General features: G+C 36.4%; 1 protein-coding gene across 6 annotated transcripts in view; it reads right to left on the reverse strand.

The window, feature by feature from the left end:
• The window catches only part of PLD1 (phospholipase D1), a 179,473-nt gene that overhangs the window by 28,429 nt on the left and 128,868 nt on the right, over positions 1-22,176 (reverse strand). For all 6 annotated transcript variants that reach the window (XM_039865037.1, XM_039865033.1, XM_039865038.1 and 3 more), the window contains 4 exons: positions 18,555-18,665; positions 16,023-16,111; positions 3,945-4,058; positions 1,465-1,514 (listed from right to left, as the gene is read on the reverse strand). In XM_039865037.1, coding sequence (XP_039720971.1) covers positions 1,465-1,514; positions 3,945-4,058; positions 16,023-16,111; positions 18,555-18,665 — 364 coding nt within the window. The remainder of the gene's footprint in view (positions 1-1,464; positions 1,515-3,944; positions 4,059-16,022; positions 16,112-18,554; positions 18,666-22,176) is intronic.

Raw genomic sequence — 22,176 nt, forward strand, 5'->3', positions numbered from 1 at the left:
TAGGTGGCAAATTAAAACGCCACAAAGCTTGATGCTTCTACCAAGATTCTGCTGTCTTTCTGGAATAAACAAACATTCCTCAGATTGTAACAAGCCTTTGGTTAATTTCCAGAATTCTGAAAGAGATGACTTTGACAATTTTTGTCACTGTTTTTGTTGCTTTTATGTAGGAGTGAATTTTTGGAGATTCTTAATATGTTATTCTTACTGATGTCTTAATTCTTTATTTTTAAGTGAAAAATATACATATAAGGAAGGACTAACATTTTCTCCCCATATTCTGTGATACAATATCCAGTATATAAAATCTTCAAAAAACTCAACTGAGGTGATTAGCATATATGAAGCCCATACCACATGGCATCATATGTTTGTGATGGCTCCTCCTGACTTTTCTAGACCTCCTGGTCAGTTGAGTTGAAACTCTTATGATTACCTGATATTTCCCTTACTCTTCTGCTCCCACATCTCTTCGAGTCTTCCTTCACAGTCTTATTGACACGTAAACTTTCTTTCCACTACCAATGGACCATTATCTGTACCTGCCACAAGTCTCTCTCTACTCTGTTTACCAACAGTAAGTAAATCTTCATATAAACTCTCTTTCATGAGTTCATTTCAGGGGTCAGAGGTTTCCATCAATCTCATCTTTTTCTTATTCTGGATAAAAGCTATTCTTTTTAATGTGGTCCTCAAAGTTTTCACATTCTGGACCCAACTGGAACTCGATGTCAGAAAGCTTGGGTTCTGACTCTGGTTTATTTTTTGTGGAATCTTTCATACCTATTATACAGGGTATAAAATATTACTGAGCACCCACTATGTGATGAACTTAGAGTCAGTTTACAGAGATATAAATAAGTAAACACACAGTCACAATATATTATAGTTAAGAACTTTGTAGAAGGATCAATTAAGAAGATATCTGAGAAAGTGCCTTTGAAAATAAAAAAAATTTAAAAAACCTACAAAAGTGAAAGGTATTACTGTGGTTTTTTCTTTCTTATTTATTTACCTCCAGTGTAATATCCTCAAAGATTTAGACTCTGGGACTTCTACATTTATAGGAGGCCAGGTAAATACCTATTAACCTCATAGCATTTATGTCCTCATCTTTAAGGCAGAAATGACACCTGTCCTGCTTACCAGCCAGGACCATGGGGAAGAATCATGGTGGAAGATGCATGTAGGGTCCTTGTGAAGTGCCTTACAAATCCCACTCACTATCGAGACAATAATTATAAATAAATTATAAAAATACTCTTATTTTGTATGGCCTATGCATCTCAAGCCATCATTTGAACACTGATTTGGACAATTTAATGGGAATAAGTAATTTACCTCTGTTAAGCATTTCATAAGATACCTTTTGTGAATAGAGTTCTATAATCACACTGTGAAAACATTAATAATTACTGATGTGTCACCAAAACAACCATGAAGGGATAAAAAGTAGTTACTTACGCTCTGCTTTCAACTGTCCAAGGATGGAATTTTCTCCTCTGCACATGGTTCTGAACAGATGTAAAGGAAAGAAATAATTATGGAGGTTTCAAAGGAATCAATTCCAAAAGCAGTATCTGTGGGGTTTGGTCCTAATCCAAGTAAAGGCAGAAGAGTGCTTTTATGGAAATGCCACATAGATCTTTTCAGAAACTAAAAAACCACAAGACGATCACTTTGTATTGTTACTGATAAGACAAGGTAGTTGTTTTGAGATGGTGAGTAAATGGAAAAGTTATAAAATTAATGTTAATTTCAGAAAGAGGCATTATTTTTAAAAGATGGATTATGAATGAACTTTCCCTCTCAGAATATTTAGTGACAGCAAAGATAAATTAAGAATGCCTCAATAGATAAGAATACTTACAGAAATCACATTACTTTCAGAGGTGAAAAGGGCAAACACTTAGCAGAGTAATGTTGGAATTAAAGAAACTATTATACTTGGACTGTCTCTGTAAAGTTGGTAAACTCCTTAAAAGTGAAAAATATTTTCTCAAACAACTGACTCCACTAATGATTTTGTTTCCCAAGACTCTGATAATAGTCAATGAATTATTAAGACTGACAAAACAAAAAATTCTATGCTCCATCTGCTTGCTCTATGAAAGTAATTAAAAATACACTTATGCATGGGAAATGCTGATATTATTAAAGATGATGCCAGCAAATAGAGATTTATTTGCAGAATAAAAGATTATAGTTTTGGTTGCTGAACAAAAGCCAAGCATGTTATTTCATTCAACTGGTTCAAACCCAAGAAAATCGTCATAGAAAATAATTACAATTGACAATATTCCAAAAATAATATTAGAATGGCAAATAAAGTGGATAAAATCCAATTAAACATTATGTCAGTGCCTTAAATACTTGAAAAGCTTTGTTTGTCATGTTATTAATCAGATAATAATAGAAATGGGCACATCTTCAATCCAAGCGTATAGTCCAAAGCACAGTTAGAGTTCTCCCGTAGTGTCATCAAGCAAAGTTACCCAAGAGGAAGCAACAACAAAAATCTTTACTTGAAACCATGACAGACAGACATAGAAAAGTCAGAAAAAAACAAGAGGATTAAAAAAAAAAAAAATTTCTGCCACAATGGAGCACTCACATTGTGCACAGAGGACCCTCAGATCCTGCAAGGGGTGTCTCTGGGGTGGGAGACCCCAGCAGGAGGGCATCTAAGCCCCCACCCCCAATTTGACCAGGGCCCTGGATCTGAATTTGCTTTATGCACTGGAAGCTGTGAGTAAGGTCTTCTTTGTCCTTCCCCCTCTCCCTCTAAAAAGGGTTTGATTAGAAAAGTGGGAAACTACAGGGAGCTCTGAAAAACAAGGGGTATTAAAAGCCAACAGCCCGGTTCTGGTCCTTGCTTTGACTTATGAAGAGTGTGATCCTGACTCAAGCTCTTTCGTATCTCTGGTCACAGAGTTCATAACTGGGAGCCGGCTTCATGCCCAGGCCTGTCTACGCCCAGGCTCCTTCCTGGCTAAGTGACCCAGAAAAAACTCAGCTTTTATCACTTTCAACCCTATGTCTCTACACCTGTCCACCAGTCACTACCTCTCAACTTTCTTCATAATGCTCTACTGGATAAGGCTTGAAGCCTCAAGGGCCTTTTTGAGTGAATATGTAAACTCTGCTTTTTAAAATTTCAAGAAGAGGACTTAATACTTTCCCTACAATTTTAACGAAGATGTAGTAGAGAAAACAGAATTCAAATTCCAAGAGATAGAAAAGAATCTCCAACTTCACTTACTAGCAGAGGCTGCTATTACCAACCTTTTTAAAGAGTTTGCTCCCTAAATCATAAACGCGCACAAATCATAGCATTTTAAGTATTTCTTTTTTTTTTCTTACTGCAAATATGAAAATGTCAATAACTATTTCGTGGCTTAATGGTAATGTAAAATGAACATTTTATACATATACTTTATACATACACATATAAGTCCTTGTCTCCATTTATAATATCTATATGTATACTATATAAACATATTCATATATAATATGTGGAACATGAGACTAATATTTTAGTTTAATATATGTAAATATATATACATATATTATAAATGGAGACAAGAACTTTTAACATATATTATTTTATATTTTATATGATATATATTATTTTAAATGTATATATCTATATACTTTTTATATATTATTTAAAAACCACACCTACACTAGCCATTGAATATAAAAGAGACTAATATTTTAGTTCTTTTATGTTTGCCATGTGTCCTAGGCTTACCATTTACAATTTTAGGTTCTATGTGAAATCTTACCAACTTGTAAACAGGCCAAGATTCAAAAGTACAATACAGTATTCATGTGTTCAACACTCCTCTGAATAGATGTGGACAAACATTTCCACTCCTTTCAGCAGCTTATGTATGTAACTGATTGAAAGCTGAAAATAGGAGATTTTAGAGCTTTGTCACCTGTAGTTGAAGTGCATTATTGCCTGTAGAGCATTTCCTCCACCAGTTGAAATGTCTCCTTCAAACCCTGGCAGAAGTGGTATCACAACATATACCCGGTATCTCTTGCTTTCCCTGCAAAGGTCAGATACAGAAAGATTCACACATACACGTACACACACATACAAAAGTACATACAGTAACAGTTTAACATGACAGCCAAGCAGTTCACATGGGCTTAGAGATTGAGTGAATGGCTCCCTACAATATATTCTATCACATTTCAGGGCTTTGGAGTACTACTACATTGGAGCCAGAAGCTATTTTCCAGGCTAATAGTTCATAACAACCTGAACTTGGCAGTAATGTGGGGATTGTCCCCTATCTCTCTGTATAGTATTATCCTTCCTAGGGCAAAATTCATTGTAAGAAAGCCTTGCTTGTATCCCATGGAAGGTGAAGGGGTTACAATAAAGTTTTTGAAAAGACTTAATCATAATAGTTTTATGTCTAACAAGTTACATCCATTGTACCTAGATCAGAGCCTGGCAAATGGTAGGCAATCAGTTAATAGTTGCTGAATAAAGGAATTTTCACAATCTAGGGACAAAAAGACATACTGGACTCAGTATACCTTCCAATGCAGAAATCATCATTGTTTAGAAACTCTGGTTCAGAAGCAAAATGTTACCCTGGGCCCTTCAAGAATTCTGAGTGACTGATGGTTTTTAAACCCCTGCATAAATATAACACAAGATTTGTTTGGCCTACTCTCCCAACTGATTAACAGCACCCTTTGAGAGAAAAGCCTCTGAGTAGCCTTTGAGTACTCTGTAACGGAACACATGGTAAACATGCGGCTCCTTACTCTGATCTGCATTCAGAAAGCTGGAAATTTGGAGAACTATGTTCGAATAGATATCGCCTGTTTGGAGACAAAGCTGTTACAAGTCCTTGTCTCCGTTTAGAAGATACGCAGGAAGAGAAGAAAGCCTGCAAATGACAGTGGTACCCACTGTGGTGAGAACCCCAGCCATATATTTGAGAGGTTTATATTCACACAAAGGTACTGCTACTGGCTAATTTTCTAATCAGATCCTACTTAAACTTTTCATAATACTTAATTTCTAAAGTTCCTTTTCTTCTAAACAGCTACATTTTTCTTTCATGCAAATGTTATTACTACTCTCCGAAGCGTCAGATTTCATTATTGATGTCTCTAAATGCCAGTGTACGTATAGGACATGTGGAAAGTGAAGTTCAGGGCAGAAGCAACAGCCAACAGGACTCTGGGGGCTTGTTGCCCTTAACTGCGGTGCTGAGAAACAACGAATTTGAAGTAGGTTGTTGTAATGGCATGGATTAATCACTAGATGGCAAACATAGTTTGAGGTGGAAAATAAACCATTTAAAAAATGCAAACTGTTATAGTTGTCTACCTGATAAGGGTAAGAGGCTCGCATTCCTAAATAGTAAACCAGCTTCAGTATGACCCTCAGACCCACTGTCCCTTTGCGCAGGGGTGCACCTCCCTACCAAGGAGGGTTGGCGCATCTGCTCTCTGAGTCCGGGATGCCGTTTTCCACCTCTCAGGATGCCACTCCTCCTTCCAGGACAAATGCTCCTTCTGCGGTCAAGCCATCCTGGATTTTCCAGTCAAAAGTGGTCTGCTCCTGCCTCTGTGCTCCCATGGCACAATGCTGGGTAGTTTACTCATGCCCTTTTGGCTTTAGATTCAGTAGCGACACACACATCTGCTGCCTAGGCTATGTGATAAGTGCTTTTGAAACACAGAACGTATGTCCACATGCCTTTCTGTTTTTGGCAGTGCCCAATAAAGGATCCTTGCACATGGTCTGCACTCGGCAGTATTTACTTTGGGAGGATGAGGTCAGGTTGGAAGAATGTTTCTAGGAGGGCTCTAGTAGAGAAGAGGTTAAGCTGCACAGGATGTTTTTGGTTTGTTTTTTTTTTAATTAAATTACATTTTATTTAAATGTTTTATTGTGGTAAAATATATGTATAACACAAAATTTGCAATTTTAACCATTCTTAAGTGTACCATCCAGTGATATTAATAACACTCACATGTTGTACAACCATCATATCTATTTCCAAAATGTTTCCATGACCCCAAACAGAAACTCTGTGATAATTAAGCAATAATTCCCGTTTAGCCTCTAATCTACTCTCTGTCTCTATGAATTTGCCTATTCTAGAGAGTTCACCTAAATGGAATCATTTGTCCTTTTGTGTCTGACTTATTTCACTTAAAATAATGTCCTCATTATTTATGTTGTAGCATGTGTCAGAATTTCCTTCCTTCTTATGGCTAACTAATACTCCACTGTATGCAGAGACCATGTTTTGTTTGTCCAGTCAGTTGCTGATGGGCATTTGGTTGTTTCCGCCTTTCGGCTGGCTACTGTGAATGATGCCATGACGAACGTTGGCATACAGTGTCTGTGTCCCCGGTTTTAGTCCTTTTGGGTGCACACCCAGGAATGGCATTGCTGGGCCATACAGTTATTCTACATTTAGCTTTTTAAGGAACCACAAAATAAATTACATTTTCCAGTGGATAATATGTGCTCATAGTACAAAATTTAAGAGTGGTGTAAGATTATATAAAAAAATCCTTTCACTCCTTTGTCTGCAGCTCCATCTTCCTTTCTCAAAAGCGACTCTATATTGCCTTCTATATTCTTTCAAAACAGTCTATGAATTTATAAGCATACATATGTATTCTTTCCTTCTACACAAATATTAGAATGCTAGAAACAATTTTCTGAATGTTATTTTTATCATTTACCAGTGTATCCTGGAAATTCTTTGAACATAGAGAGTTGCCTATTTTTTTTTTAACAACAGCAACATGGTATTCCACTATACATTTGTACTATAATAGTTAAACCAGTTCTCTATTAATGGGCATTTAAAACATTTCTAATTTTTTACTATTTCAAAGTAACTATTTTGCTGTGTATGCTGACCCACATAAGTCATTTTTCACATTTGTTGAAAGAATCTTAGAAGTGGTATTGCTGGTCTTGAACACCAGTGTTTGTGATTCTGTTTGTAAAATACAGTTCCCTTTTATCCCTGTGTTTTATAAAAGTAAAAATGACTTCAAAATGTAGACTTCATATTAAGATATAGAGAAATGTCCTATAATCAGAAGGGTCACTTAGTAAATTATATAAATGTCTAACCACTATGCCGAACATCTGAAACTAATATAAAATAATATTGAATGTCAACTGTAATTGAAAAAAAATTTTTTTTAAAGAAAAATGTCCTATAAAAATCCTATAGCTTTAGACAAAACACTCTTGTAAATTTACTTTTATAGGAATCAGAATATTCACATTTTCTTGTTCTTGGGACTTTGTTGGCTCCAAATCAAGGCCTTTGCTTTTTCACAATGCACTCGTTCTTGAATTTCCTGAATGATGAAAATTTTAAACTGTGTTCAGCAAATTAGCAGAAACGACTTAGATTTTCACTGCTGCAGAAAAAAGGGCTCTAGAATTTCAAAACATAAAATCAAGTTAAGTTTAAGCCAATAAAGAGAAAATTCTATTCAAGAATATGTCCAATCTCCTTCTTTGATCCCATCCACAGAAAACAACAGTTGCTAGCTGCTGAGGATTCTAATCTCTTCTGAAACATTGCACCCTCAGAACATTGGAGTGGTACAAATGATAGCAATCAGCGTAGGGCAAGAACCGGATGGAGCCCCTAATGAACCGGAGCCCTTAATGTGCAGAATTATTTATGATCCTAAAAGCCAGATAAGAGTTAGTGGGCAGCGAGCCATTATGCAAGCAATGGCTCCATCTACTTTAGTTCAAACAATTTTGTAAAACTGAATTCTAGGCTTTTTGTTAAAATAAGTTTTTCTTTTGAAACTCACTAACTCTTATAACAGTGCTATGTATGACAGCTAAAAATTGGAAATAAATGTCCAATAATAGGGGAATGGTTCACAAAATTATGCTACAGCCATTCAATGGATATAACTTTTGCAGTCACTAAAAATGACCGCTATGATGACTTACTAGCAAAATACTCTGATGCTGTGTTAAAATGGTCCCAATGTAAAGTTACATTTACAAGACAATTTCAGATGTGGCAGGCTGAAACTATGATATGCTAAGTAATTTTCCCCTTAAATGTGTTAACTTCCTCCACTCTGTGACATGAAGCGGGCATTGCTCCTAGGGTGGCACTATCACAAAGGAACCAGGGCACAAAGAAATGAGGGCTTCTTAGATTTGGGGAACTAGATAAAAATTTTTTGAGCTGAGGTGGGAGTATAAAGAAATAAAAATGAGACTCAGTGCAGGGACTCTTCCCCTTTCCCTTCAAGCAGAATTCCAAGGAAAACAGGACTGACTCCATCACCTTTCAAGCATGAGGATATGGGGGCGATGAGGATCTGAGCCTTATTTCTAGAGGAACCCCAGGGAAACTTCCTCCAGCCCCTGTGATGTGGCAGCAACAGAGGAGAACTGACCGAAGGCAAGGTTGAAAGAAGGCTGAGGCCTCAAGATACAGTAGGCAGATGCCAGAACAGGCCTGAGATAGATCAATGCTGAGAGCTAAAAGTCCCTTCCCAAAGATACAAGGCCCCTTAGCATCTATACCAAAAATAGGGTGTGTGTCACCTTGACTGGCTGAATACAGAGCAGAAATAACCAGAAACACTGAATTTGGCCACATTTATCGGGAAGTGACTAAACTAAATTTCCTTCTATTGTACTGAAATGGGACTTGAGACAAATTCAGGTAAGTTACAGGAAAAGGAAATAAGTTACAATTCAATAGAATATATAAGTATATATATTAATATGAACAAAAAAGGAAATAGCAAAATAAAAAGCAACATTTTAGGGTGATAATGAGATTTTTAACATCTTTAAGATTTGTGATTGCCGTAACGCTCTTCGTACCTTTAAAAACAGTACTAATTCACTACGTAGATGGGCTGCAGTGGTGGCTTTCCTCTACTTTGTTTCCCTCCTTTTTCTTCTCTCCTGTAAAACCCCCTCCTCCTGCACCCCTTGGTCCATCCTCAGCATGGAGGCAATCGGGAGAAGCGGGGTCTGCTCAGAGCAGGGTCTCAGGATCTGCACAAAGGTTCCAAAGGAGGTCATTGTGCTTCTCCAGTGACAAGACACTTTATATTTTAGGAATTTGTGATTTATAGGTCATATTTCATTGTCTTAAACTTCAAGAGCTGGTTATAAGTCCTATCATTGTTGTAGATTTTGCAGTGAAAGTTTCCAGAAATGAGAAGAATTGTGGTTGGGGCTTAGTGTTTTGTGTGGAGAGAACTTTATACTACTGTGTATCAGTTATGTAAGAACTGGATCTGTCGCTTCTCAGTGGTTTGAGACATAACCCATATTACTTTGGAAAGCCTTTTAAAATACAGCAGACCTTTCTGGGCTTCAGTTTTCTCATCTGTAAGGGAGAAAGTTGGCGAAAATCATTGCTAGTCCACTAGCAATGCTGACCCTATTTAGCAGTGACTTTGAATATTATATGCGTGATTTTATATGACGTGTTATATATTGTAGTGTGTACACACACATAATGTTTTTCAGTGATTATGTTTTGAAAATGGCAAGCTTTTAAATGTAAGAATCTTCAGGGTTAGCTCAGTATGTAGGCTTCATTGTGGACTTGTTAGCCTTTGGCAGTGGCCCCTATATAATATTATACAAAACCCTTTATTCAACTGTTCTCTCTATGGTCCAGACATTTTCATCCTTATTTTTTTAGAAAGAATCTCCCTTCCTCCGCTAGGGCACATGCTCAGGCTCCGAATGGTTGCTGGCCTCTTCCCTGTGCTAATCCTTATATCTATCTTCTGAGATTACCATTTATATAATTTTTGGGATTGAGCAAAAGCAATTAAATGATTTAAATAAAAATTTCTCCTACCATGATAGGTCGCTGTCGCTGCCCCAATGTAACCTCTTCTCCAGAAATTTTATAGAGCTTGGAGATTATCCCACAAGAAAAAAAAAAATGAAACCAGCCAATGGCATACTTAATTTAAATGCTTTTTTTTTTTCAATCTGCTTTATTCTAACAAATTTATTCAGTTTAAATTTCTTTAAGACAGTGCCCAACATGTCCTTTCAGCCTGGTATACAAATTATAGAATATGATAATTATAAGATGTAGATTTTTCTTTAAGTCTTAGAAATTTTTATCTATCAAGCAATTACTTTAAAAAATAAAATGTTCATCGGATTTCATTAGTATCTATGAGACACTAATCTCATAGAGAAGAAAGTATCTCACGTAGATTTTGGGAAGGCTTAACATTAGAACATTTCTACTTCCCTGAGATGAGGGAAGCTATGTAGCTGAGCAGTGACGAGTGCAAATCCTAAAGACATGGCTTGAGTCTTAGTTCCACTCATCCATGGGCGTAGGACTTGGGCAAGTTGCCTAATCTCATTTGGCCTCAGTTGCCACATCTGTAGAATGGGGATAATTGTACAAGGGTGATGTGAGAACTGAATGAAGCAATGCAAATGAAGCACCTTGGATGTGGAACAACCCTGACATTTGGTAATAGTATTATTCAATTAACAACCAGTGATTTCAATTAAAAATTCTTTGTACACCTTCAAAGAATAATAAAGTAAATAGTGCCTAAAATTAAAACAACAACAACAAAAAAAAGCAAAATTGAACTCGCATTATGCTTCAGAATTCCTTTTACTTTGTTTTACATTTTGGGGGAGCATGCTATGAAACCAGTCATAGGGAATCCAAAAATTGATTTCCAGGAGATGTTAGCTACAGATTTCAGGCAGGATATCTGTAGACAGCATTTCAATAATGTGCCTCTACTTGTCTCAGGACAAACAAGCACCAGTGGTAGAAAACCAAAGTAAATTTCACTTGTCCAGGAGTAGCCATCTAATAATTTAAAATAAGGCACATTAAACACCGCTTTAATTAAAACATTTCTGATTCTAACATAAATATTAATTCTAAAACAGTTTATTTGAGTATTGTCCTTCTTTATCCTTGCTCATATTTACTGTGAGCTAGCATATTTCTAGATGATAAATTTCTTGGAAATAACAATAATTTCTTATATGAACTGGCACTTTACAGTTTTCAGGTTTTTTTTTTTTCCCCCACATCCATTCATACGAGCTAGGTAGGGCAGATATTATTATTTTCTTTGTTGGTGAAAAAGCAGTGTCAGAAAGGCAAACTGATATACTTAAAAGGTCACATACCTGTAGATTACAGAGTTGGAAATAACGCAGGTCTCCAGACACTTGGTCCCCAATTAATTTCAGATTCCCAGGGGCGCTTTCCCCTTACCACCCACCCATGGGCAAACTGCAAATCCTATCTGGCATTGTTCTATAGTTAGAAGATGCATAAAGAGTTTGAGCGATTTTCAAAGTGGTGTATTTTTCAATGAGATTTAATATTAAAACACAGAGGCATTAAATCAACTGACTTTTCATTGTATGTGTCAACTTTGTGGTGAGAGCAGTGCAAAATGCACTCTCACTTCCTTACTTTTTACCAAGGCAGCAAAATTATGTGTGTGCCAGTTTCCATAAGCAAAATCGTTTCATCCTCAGAAAGCATTCATTCATGGCACACAGTGTTTTAAAATGTTTCCTGCCTAGATCAGCTGGTCCTACTCTATCTTTTGTCTTATTCAAACATAGCATTAACCAGTCAGTTTTAGACTGTGGGTTATGATTTCTTCTCCCTGATCTCTCGTCAGATTTGAGTTGTCAAAAACAGGCTTCAAGTGGGTTGAGAGCTGCTCTCAACTCTAAGACAGTTTTACTTATTAGAGCAGAGCTTTTGTTTTCTGCAGAGATTCCTACAGGTATTCTTAGTTCAGCATGGAGTGAACAATATTCTGAGACTCTAGGTCATGGATCAGAGCACGAAGGCTTTGCAAAAACCTGTTTCTATAAAGAATTATAGCTGTTGAGAAGGAACCAGGAGGAAGTGAGGGAAACAGAGCACTCACTTCGGGGAATCGGTGCAGGGCCAATTCCAACACTGGCAGAAATATAACTGCTCAGCCCAGCTGAAGGTCTTGGCAATTTAAAGACTCCAATCTCTCTAGGGTAGGAGGGACCTGGAAGAGAGCCTGTGTTCCTTGGTCAGGCTGGCCAAATGCTGTCATTTCCCTCCATCTGCTTTGTGCTATATTCTATTTTTTTTTCCCCGACAGCCAAAATTATACTTACTAGGCGCATGACTTGGGCAGGGAAGTTCTGAGTCTCAAAAGAGTGGAGAGCAGAAAAATCAACAAAGGAAGAGAGAGGGGTAAACTTGGGGTGGCACATCATGGTCCTCAGTGAAAAGGAGGGGTCCCACTGCAGGCAGCCTGCAAGATGAGCTTTTTAATTCTACTTTTACCTTTCCTAAGAATATGAGCTCACAGATTTGAAATTATTAAATTATTAAATAAGAATATGTTTTATAGTTGCAATTAACACAGGTGATGAACAATAATGTGGAGATGCAGAGAAGGGGAAAAATGTAAAAATGTAAAAAACTGTTTCCAGGAAACATGTATCAACTAAAACTCTGAATGTGTGATAGACATACCACTGTGACGTGTGAAGAAAGTGAGACTACTGAGCAGAGATAAAGAGCACACAGTTAATTTGAAATTTGCTGGACTTGTTTCTCATTTTCTACAAAGTGAGCTTGAAATCGCTAGTCTTTAATGTGCTCAGTGAACTTTTAAGCATGAGATACAATCTGCAACAGATGATGCTACCTTACCATTATCTCTTTCCATGGATCTCTTTTCCCTTCAGGAGCAGCTCATACGATCACTGGGAAATGTTCAACTAGAAAATATCTTTAAGTACCTTCCAGCCCTACTACTATGATTTTAGAAGTAATCCAGATTTTTAAAGACACATTAGTATATTAAAGAAAAATATTCTTTCGGGCTCCCACTTAAAAACAAATCTTACAGGTACTTATTAAACTACGTACTAAATGGAACTAACTGAGACTAGTAAAGTTGAGATTAAGGTATACAAGCTACTGTCCATATTAGCTGATCATAGTTCCAAAATTCATGATTTACTGCTCAGTCCAATGAGCTCATTTGTCACCTTAATGTATTTCTGTGACTTATTCCAATTTTATGAAAAAATTATTTTTCTCTTTTGTCAAATGTGCTTTATAGATAAAGTAGACACTCCTTTCTCAATGAAATGCAGAAAATGACAGAAAGATAATGCAGTTTTGTAAATGAGATACAAACTGACTCATAGAATTGGAAGGCTGGCCAGGATGCAAGAAATGTCTGTATATACACACATGTTTAACGATAAACAAGATTTTTTTAAAGTCATCTCAGAAACAGATCCTATGGTGACTTTCTTAAAAAGAGCGTAGAAGGTAAAGGACAAAAGTCACCTATAAAAGCACAGACCATCATTAATATTTATGGCCGTATAGGCTGTTCTAGGTAAATACTAAGCAAATGCCTGGCTGTGTCTTGAAGTTACCTGTGGAATATTATAAAATGCAGGTGCCTGGGCCCCATTCCAGGAAATTCTAATCCAGTAAGCATGGAGCTGAATGCAGCTCTCTGTATTTTGTCAAGGTCCAAAGGTGATTTTGATGTGTAGTAAAGATTAAGGTTCGCTGTACACCCTGCAGGATGTGGTGGGTATTATGGTACACTGACCAGATGCTCTCTCTCACTGTGGGACTGAGACAGCCATTACCTCAGCCACTGTGAGCGTAGGCCCCTGGCTACTCACTCACAGTGAAGTCCTTCTTCAGGAATTGTCCTCCATAGGTCGAAGGGACCTACCTCAGCCAAGGTCATGCCCTTTTCCTGGAGTCAGCCTGCCTCTAGTAACCAGTCAATGTGAGGAGGGGACGACAAAAGCCCAACCCTCTTGCCCCTCTTACTTTAATTTGGGGCAAACCTGAAAGGGTCTTTAATTCTAATCATCAATGAATCAGAGTTATGTGATAAGGGAGTGACATTGGGGTGGAAACCAAAGACTTGAGCTCAAAGCCTTTCGCCTGTTGGTGTTAGAGCCCTTAACAAGTCAGATCACCTCTTGAATCTCAGTTTTTAACTCCAAAAATGGGGACAGCAACAACAATAACAACAAAAACTATATGGTCTACTTTCAAGGGTAGTGAGAAAATTAAGTAAGAATCTGTAGATATAAACTGTGAATCATATAAAGTGCTCGTAGTTAGTCATAAAATGTCCTTAGGTCTAAAAATCCCCACATATTATGTTAAAAGAAAAAAAAAAAAGATTTTAAAGTACCACATGACACTGAAAGTCAAAAAATGTTTTTTAATCCCCAAATGTGTATGTATTTAACATTCTCCACTGCATTTGTTCAGTGAATTCAAATAATATAATGTAATGGTTTCGTTTGTTTGTTAGGCTGCTTTTAACACTGAGCTAAAATAAGCCGTAAAAAGAGGTAGTCGTGGGTGCCAAGATAATTCAGCAGGAAAAGAAGAGTCTTTTCAATAAATGAACAACTGGATATACACATGCAAAAGAATGAAGTTGGACTTCTACCTCATATCATATACTAAGAATTCGAAATGAGTCAAAGACCTAAGTGTTAGAGCTAAAACTATAAAGTTCTTAGAAGAAAAGAGGAGTGAATCTTCATGATTTTGGATTAGGCAGCTATAACACCAAAGCACAAGCAATAACAGAAAAAATAGACAAATTGGACTTTACCAAAATTAAAAACTTTTGTGTTTCAAAGGACACTATCAAGAAAGAAAAAAGAACACACACTGAATGTAAGAAGATATTTGAAAATCAAAAATCCGATATGCAACTTATTTCCACACTATATAAAGAAAGCTTATGACTAAACAATAAAAGGACAACCTAACTGAAAAATGGACAAGGGATTTGAATGGACATTTCTCCGAAGATAACACAGGAATGACTAATAACCAAACAGAAAAATCCTCAACATCAGGAGTCATTAGGGAAATTCAAATTAAAACCTCAACGAGATACCAGTTCGCACCTATCTGAATGGCTATAATAAAAAAGAGATAAATATTGGCAATGATGTAGAGAAACTGAAGCCGTCATATAGTATGGGAATGTAAAATGGTATAGCCACTTTCGAAAACATCCTGGCAGTTCCTCAAAATGTTAAACAAATGACCATGTAATCCAGTAATTCCACCCCTAGAGTAATGAAACCATGTCTGCATAAACTCAGAATGTTTACAGCAGCATTATTCATATAGCCAAAAAGTGGAAAGAACTCAAACATCCACCAACCTGATGAATGGATAAATAAAATGTAGTATATCTTGATAATAGAATATTATCTGACAATAAAAATAAATGAAATACCGACACATTCCATAACATAGGTGAACCTTGAGAACATTAAGTGAAAAAGGCAGTCACAAAAGAACATATAGTATATGATTCCATTTGTATGAAATGCTCAGATTAGGCATATCTTGCAGAAAAGAAAGTAGATTAGTGGTTGCCATGGGGGGGATTGGGTAGTGACTAAGGTATGGATTTCTTTCTGGGGTAATGAAAATGTTCTAAAATTGATTAGGTGATGGTTGCACAGCTCTGTGAATATACTAAAAATCACTGAATTGTACACTTTAAGTGGGTAGATTCTATGGAATATAAGTTATATCTTAATAAAAGTGTTATTAAAGAAATAATCCCATTAGCTAAAGAAATAAGACAGATGGTAACAAGAAGTTAAATATAACCCATGAAAAAACATTATTACTCTTTTGCTTTGGTTTTTAAGTGAACACAGCTCAATGTCTGCTATGAAGTAAATCAAATCACAATTCTCCATGGGAAAGAAACTGGCCAGGAAAAAATGACTGTGCCCTCAAAAATGGACTCAAAAATTCTCAGCAACTGACTCACATTTAAGGCATCAATAACCTATTGCCAGCTGAACCAAATCATGCCTACTAAGAAAAGACAGTATTTAAAAAGTGGGCCTTTCAAAGTCATTTTAGCAGTAAACTCAAGAACATGTGCAGTCACGACTCCTACCAAAATGTCAAAAACTTTACCTGTGAGCCTTCAGTATCCTCTGGGCAATGGCATCACCTATCTTATTGAACACAACCTTGTCATCGGCGCAGCTTATAAAAAACTGGTTCTACGAGAAATGAATAGGATAATCACATAAGTCTTTGTTATCTTACTAGTATGTAAGGAAAATGTGGTATATAACAAAATCTACTTTGATATTTTAAAAAAGTGTTTTACATAGCAGACATGTTCTGATCCCTGAAATCACCTACTAAATAAATGACAGTGAGAATAAAAGAAGCCTCATCTCACTCTGGATTTCATGCATTCCCAGGTAATAATAGGTACAACATCTTCGTGAAGTATAGGCTAAACTATTATTTCATCTTGCAAATTCCTTGTAGGGTACATTCTTAAAATGGTAAGAACATTCCCAATTTTATCAATAGGAAAATCATATTTTTTTTCAGACTCATACATTGTGTAAATGCTTATGATTAAAAATTCTATATTGGCAAACATTCTATCTCATACAAAGTTTACTCTTTAAACAGGGTAGATGGCAGAATCCTTGTCTAAGCTTCTTTACCTTTTCTTCATTATCGGCTAGTATCTGCTTTGGCCTTATCTCATTTGTTTGGGTCTCCTATTGTTCCTGAACTTCATTTTAAGTAGTTTCAAATCTATTTTATATGTTGCATATATGTAAATAAACCAATAAAATGGAAAGAGAAATATTTTTTTTCGTTAAGTACTTCTGTTATTCATGCATCTATAAAACATTCTTTAACACTGTTACTAAAAAACCAAGATACATTATTATCATAATAATATAAAAAATTTAGTAACTGTATAAAGGAATATTAAAGATTAGATACAAATATTATCACTATCATATGTTCTATTCATACACATTGTTATAATACACCTGTAACTTATAAGTATAATCATCACAAAGTAACCTTTGCTAATCATCTTAAAGAGATATACAAGCAATGAGTCAATATGATTATCATCCCTTTGTGACATTATCATGTTTATTACTATATCATGTTTATTACTATACATGTTTTTACACTTAAGGGCATAAATCTGTAAACTGCCTCCAGAAGACAAACTTACAAGAAGACATTGTGCAGAAACTCATTTGAGAATGTGTTTCCCCTTAGGGCATCAAACAATCAAAATCTCAGTGGCAACCAAACCATGTTTGTTTTTCTGAATTCACATTACAGAGAAACTTAACATTCCTCAGCAGCTATAACACACTGGCCACATGTCGTATCCTTTACTTCTTTCTCCTTTTAGGGGGCAAGCGGGAAGAATGAGCGCCACTTACCTCTCCTAGAGGTAATAACTATGTCGACCAGGTTACTGTCCACAGTCATGTGTATCAACATGGCATTACTGACCTCATTTAGCACTGTAGCAGCATTAATAACAAACATTTTTATCAAAAAGAGATAAAGCTAAAGGATTCTGGGTAATGGGTGAGCCAGCTATTAACATCTCACATTATTATGGTATAACTGTTGAAATTAATAACACAAATCATGTTAGTATTACTAAACTCCAGATTTTATTCAGAGTTCACTAATTTTTCCACTAATGTCCTTTTTCTGTTGCATGATCCCATCCAGGATACCACATTGCATTTAGCCTGCTAATATTTTTAATCAGACTTCTCTTTCTCTAAGTCTATGAAATCAATAAAGCTCCAATTCTTTCCTACTTGCCTTTAATAAATTGTCACTGTGTGAAAGGAGAGGGCCAGCACTCAAGGGGAAGGAAAGTAGGGCTAGAATGATTTGCTCCAGCTACCCCATCTCCCTCTACACATTAATAAAAAATCAGTGGGCGGGGGGGAGGAGCGGGGGGAGACTGAAATAAATAAGTGAGATGTGCTCTGATTTATTTATCATCATGACTTTTTACTTTTTCAGGATTTTCCAAGTGCCCTAAGGTAGCTTTAGATCTACTCTGAAGTACAATTAAGGTTCCCAAAGTAAATCCAGTGTCCCTAGACGTTCTCCTCTTCTCTGAACGCAGACTCTGCAATCTGTAAAAGCTTCCAATGAATAGTCATTCATGCAGGAATGAAGAAGGTCATACCTGTCCTCGATATTCTTACATCTTCCTTTTCCATGTTCCTTTCCCTGCACTACTCCAAAAATCCCCAAGCCAGTGGCATCTGGTGATCTCTGGTTTAACAACTCGCCCCTGTGTGTGCTCTCCTGAAGTAGCACATGTCTCACGCTTACAGCCTCCAACTCAAGCCAAATCAAAGCATGTACACCCATGTTGGGATATTTCTGGCTAACAATATTACAATGACTTGATATATTTTAATAACAAGGACTTGGGGGGCCCTACTAGAGTCCTGAGTTAATGAAAATTCGAATCAAATATCAGGTATGCCAGGGAGGTCAAAATTCAGGCAACCCAAAGCCTCTTCGCAACTCAACATATACTTGTTAATGTAGAAGGTCTTGAGTTCGGAGACCTGCAGTCTCTGCACGGTATTCATTGGAAGGCAGGTTGTCATACCAATTTACACGAGCAAGACTTACTTCTATATAGATATAGTGCTTGCTGTTCTCTATCACATGGACATAAGCAGTGTGGATGGAGCCTTCACAGTACTTTATACCAGCAGACCAATCAGCAGCAGAGCGGAGTAACTGCAAGGCAGCAAACAGAAATGAGCAAAGATAAGACAATGAAGATGACACCAGATATATTAATATAATGAAATCTATCCTTTTTTTCTTTAAAACAACTGAATGATTATAGTGGCGTGAGTGTCACATGTGGGCCAAGGGAGAACAGGTAGGTAGAGATCTGGTCCTTGGACATAATTCATACTGAATGAGCCCAGCTGGAAATCAAGTCCTGACTATGCCTTCTTCCATGCAGTGTAATTTTCATTCAAAATTACCATAAGGTGATAGAAACCATAAGGTGTTTCTATCAGGAGTACTTCAGAAGTATCTCTTCTGGTGGCTATGAGTAGGGTAACCATGTGGACTCTCTTCATGATAGTTCCACAGTTACACCCAATGACTTGTTCTGGTGTGTTTATTACTAGTACTACTTTTACTGCTCAAAGTGTCCAGGTATGAACTACATGATATGGCCACCCTAGCTCTGACTTGATGATTGTTCTTTTTCCTCCAAATAGATATTGTTCAGATTAACATATTCTAAAAGACAAATAGATTTATTTAGTCATCTAATATTGATTCCGCCTGTCTAATCCTTAGCATGTCACTTCAACTCTCAATTGTCTCACTCATACTGCCTCTCTCTATTCATACACTCACCTGCTCCCACCTGGATTAGAGTAACAGCTTCCAGCTCAGATACCTGAGTATATGTTAAATATGCTAACACAGAACTGGACTGTCTAAACTTAACCACTTAGTGACTTTGATCTTGGTCAAGTTTTTTAACCTCTTTGTACCTCAGATTTCTCTTTATAAAATGGAGTATCTATCCTATAAGGCTGTAGAGAGGACTCAATAATTACTGTGGACTGTGCAGAAGGAGGTCTAGAACCTAGTAAATGCTATATAAGTGTTTGCTATTATTGAGAACATTAGAGGATGCGTTTGAGTGGTGGCAGATCATGTCAGCAACACTGCCGAGCAGACTATGACTGTACATAGGAGGGGGAACTAGATGACATGGAAAACTTTTTCAACACTAAGAAACCATTGGCTGTAATTTTCTTCAGCATTCTAACCAGCATTACAATAACATGCGGGGCATATAGTAGGTGCTCAATAAACACTTATTAAATGACTTTCCTTAAGTAATAGCAAGATATCACATGAGAATCACTATAAAAATAGATTTGCTATTCCTGACTTGAAATGAATGTTGAAGCTGTTCTTCATGAGGTCAACAGAATTTGAAGATAAAAGAATGGTCCATACATATTAGGAATATACAAAGTGATCCAATACATAATCAGTTTTATGCCTGTTATATATAAAAGATCTGGTATAATTCTGGCTCTAATCGATAACTTAAAAATTGCATATAAGGCTACTGAAATTCAAACCTAACACTAAAATCATTGATTGTGTCATCCTCAAAATGTTATTTCTTTATTCAGCATAAGGTATTTATTACAACATCGCTCCTCTCAAAGCATTTTATTTACTTTTATCAGATGAATATGTGCAGCGAAATTGGAAATTTTAATTGTGAATACAAATAGTCAAGTGTCTCAGAAAAAAAACTCATAAGGAAAGTTTAGATAAATATGAGCAATACTGGGAAAAAATATTGATTTCACATCATGTCCAAAGAACTGCATTATTATTCATTAGTAGAAATAACAAAGGTTGAACAAATAGAAGGTTTAATTTGTAGTCCAGGTTAATGCTGAATTTTGTTGCTAAGGTACACAGCCCTGAAAACGCAGATTACCTTGAAAAGATCCTTATACCACACATACTGATCTACTCTTATATAACTCTGGATACAATGCATAAAATTGCAGAGTGTACGGAAAAGATAGGAACTCTTGAGATCCATGTCATAGTAAGTCATAGCACATACTAGCTCTTTTACCTTGAACAGGTAATTTTAATGTCAGGCTCGGTTTCCTCCACTGTATAACTGAGATCTCTTCCAGCCTGCCTGCCTGCTTGTCTGCCCCACTCCCACCCCCATACAGATGCTATGAAGAAAAAAATAGCATAACAAACACAAACAGCTATGATATGTGGCACTTAGGAGGTGTTTGATATATGGGTGTCTACCTCTGCAAAAGTTATAGGCAAAGTTTATATATCACCTCGGTGGTAATTTTTTAGTCTTCTCCTCAGATCCAGAAACCATATACTTCCTTTCCTTTCTCGCTCTCAAAATTTGTGGTGACTCAAAGGTTTAATAAACTTACTCACATTAGATATAAATGAGGGTTTTAAAATAGGTTTTAACTTATAAGTCAAGTTCAATTGATTAGAAGTGGCATCCTGCACAGCTAGCTCTGTTGTAGAGATTATTGGAACTAGACACACTGGATTAGAAACTAAGATTGATGTCCAATGGTTGCCTTGACAGAGAAAGCATGAAGGTCATATATTTGCCATCTTTCCTGTATAACAGTAAATGTTTTTCCTTTACAGAGGCATTTAAAAATTTAAAGTACATTTGTAAGCCAAAAGAAAAACATGTTATTATAAGCCTGTGGGAGAGCATAAGCCAAGGGGACAGGAGCCCTCCCTTCCCCATGATGCCTGTAAAACCATAGACTGTGGGAGGTTGCCTACATCCGAAGGGGAATGGACATTATCTATCTCACTGTCTGAGTCTAAACCTATATCGCTTTCTCACAATGAAAACTTATGTTATTTTAAAAGTCATCATTTTTGATTAACCTTGAACATTATCTTTCAAGTAATACAGAAAAAATCACTTAGGATTATTATTCATTTACTATTATTCTAATTATTTTAAATCTATCAACATAATTAAAAATATAAATTTGCCTTTTACCCTGCCTTCACCCCTGAATTGCTGAACCCTGAGCTGCTTTAAATGCCTGATGGTCTAGAAAGTTTTTAAACATCCAAATAAGTCAAACACATTTTGATTGACTTTCTTTTGTTTAAAATTTAAGATTTGCTCTCTCCTTTTTCTTAACTGGTCTGACCAACTTGTCTTGAATTTCTGTTTTAAATCAGTGAAAGTGAGGCAACCTCAAACACCTCCTTTCACACGCAGAAATGTGGTTTATGTTACTGACCCAAGTATACTGAGAATCAAATCTAACCCATACTTTTCAAACCTCAAGTTTGAATACACAACTTTAAAGTATATAAAAAGGGCATATTTCTGATCTTATGTTTTAGCCTCACAATTGCAACAAGAACCAGTCATTTTCCTTGTATGATGTCCTATTCTTTAACTTCAAAGATAGCCTTCTCTTTGGCCCTAACATACAGTGGACCCAAGTTGAATATATGGACTGAAATTCGGAAATCTCTTCTTTAAGAAAAACTTTCAAAACTTTCCTAGTATTTGTTCCAAGTTCCTTTTCTCTTACTGTAATGCTTGTATTCCCTATAAATTCAGCATGTGTCTTAATTCCTTTTATTTCTCTAAGCTCCCAAGTCAATGAGGGAACAAAGACTATTAGGAGAAAAGTACTTTTTATATGTCTCTCGAGCAGAAGTT

Source organism: Pteropus medius, unplaced genomic scaffold (assembly GCF_902729225.1).
Source record: "Pteropus medius unplaced genomic scaffold, Ma_sr-lr_union100, whole genome shotgun sequence".
Classification (NCBI taxonomy): Eukaryota; Metazoa; Chordata; class Mammalia; order Chiroptera; family Pteropodidae; genus Pteropus; species Pteropus medius.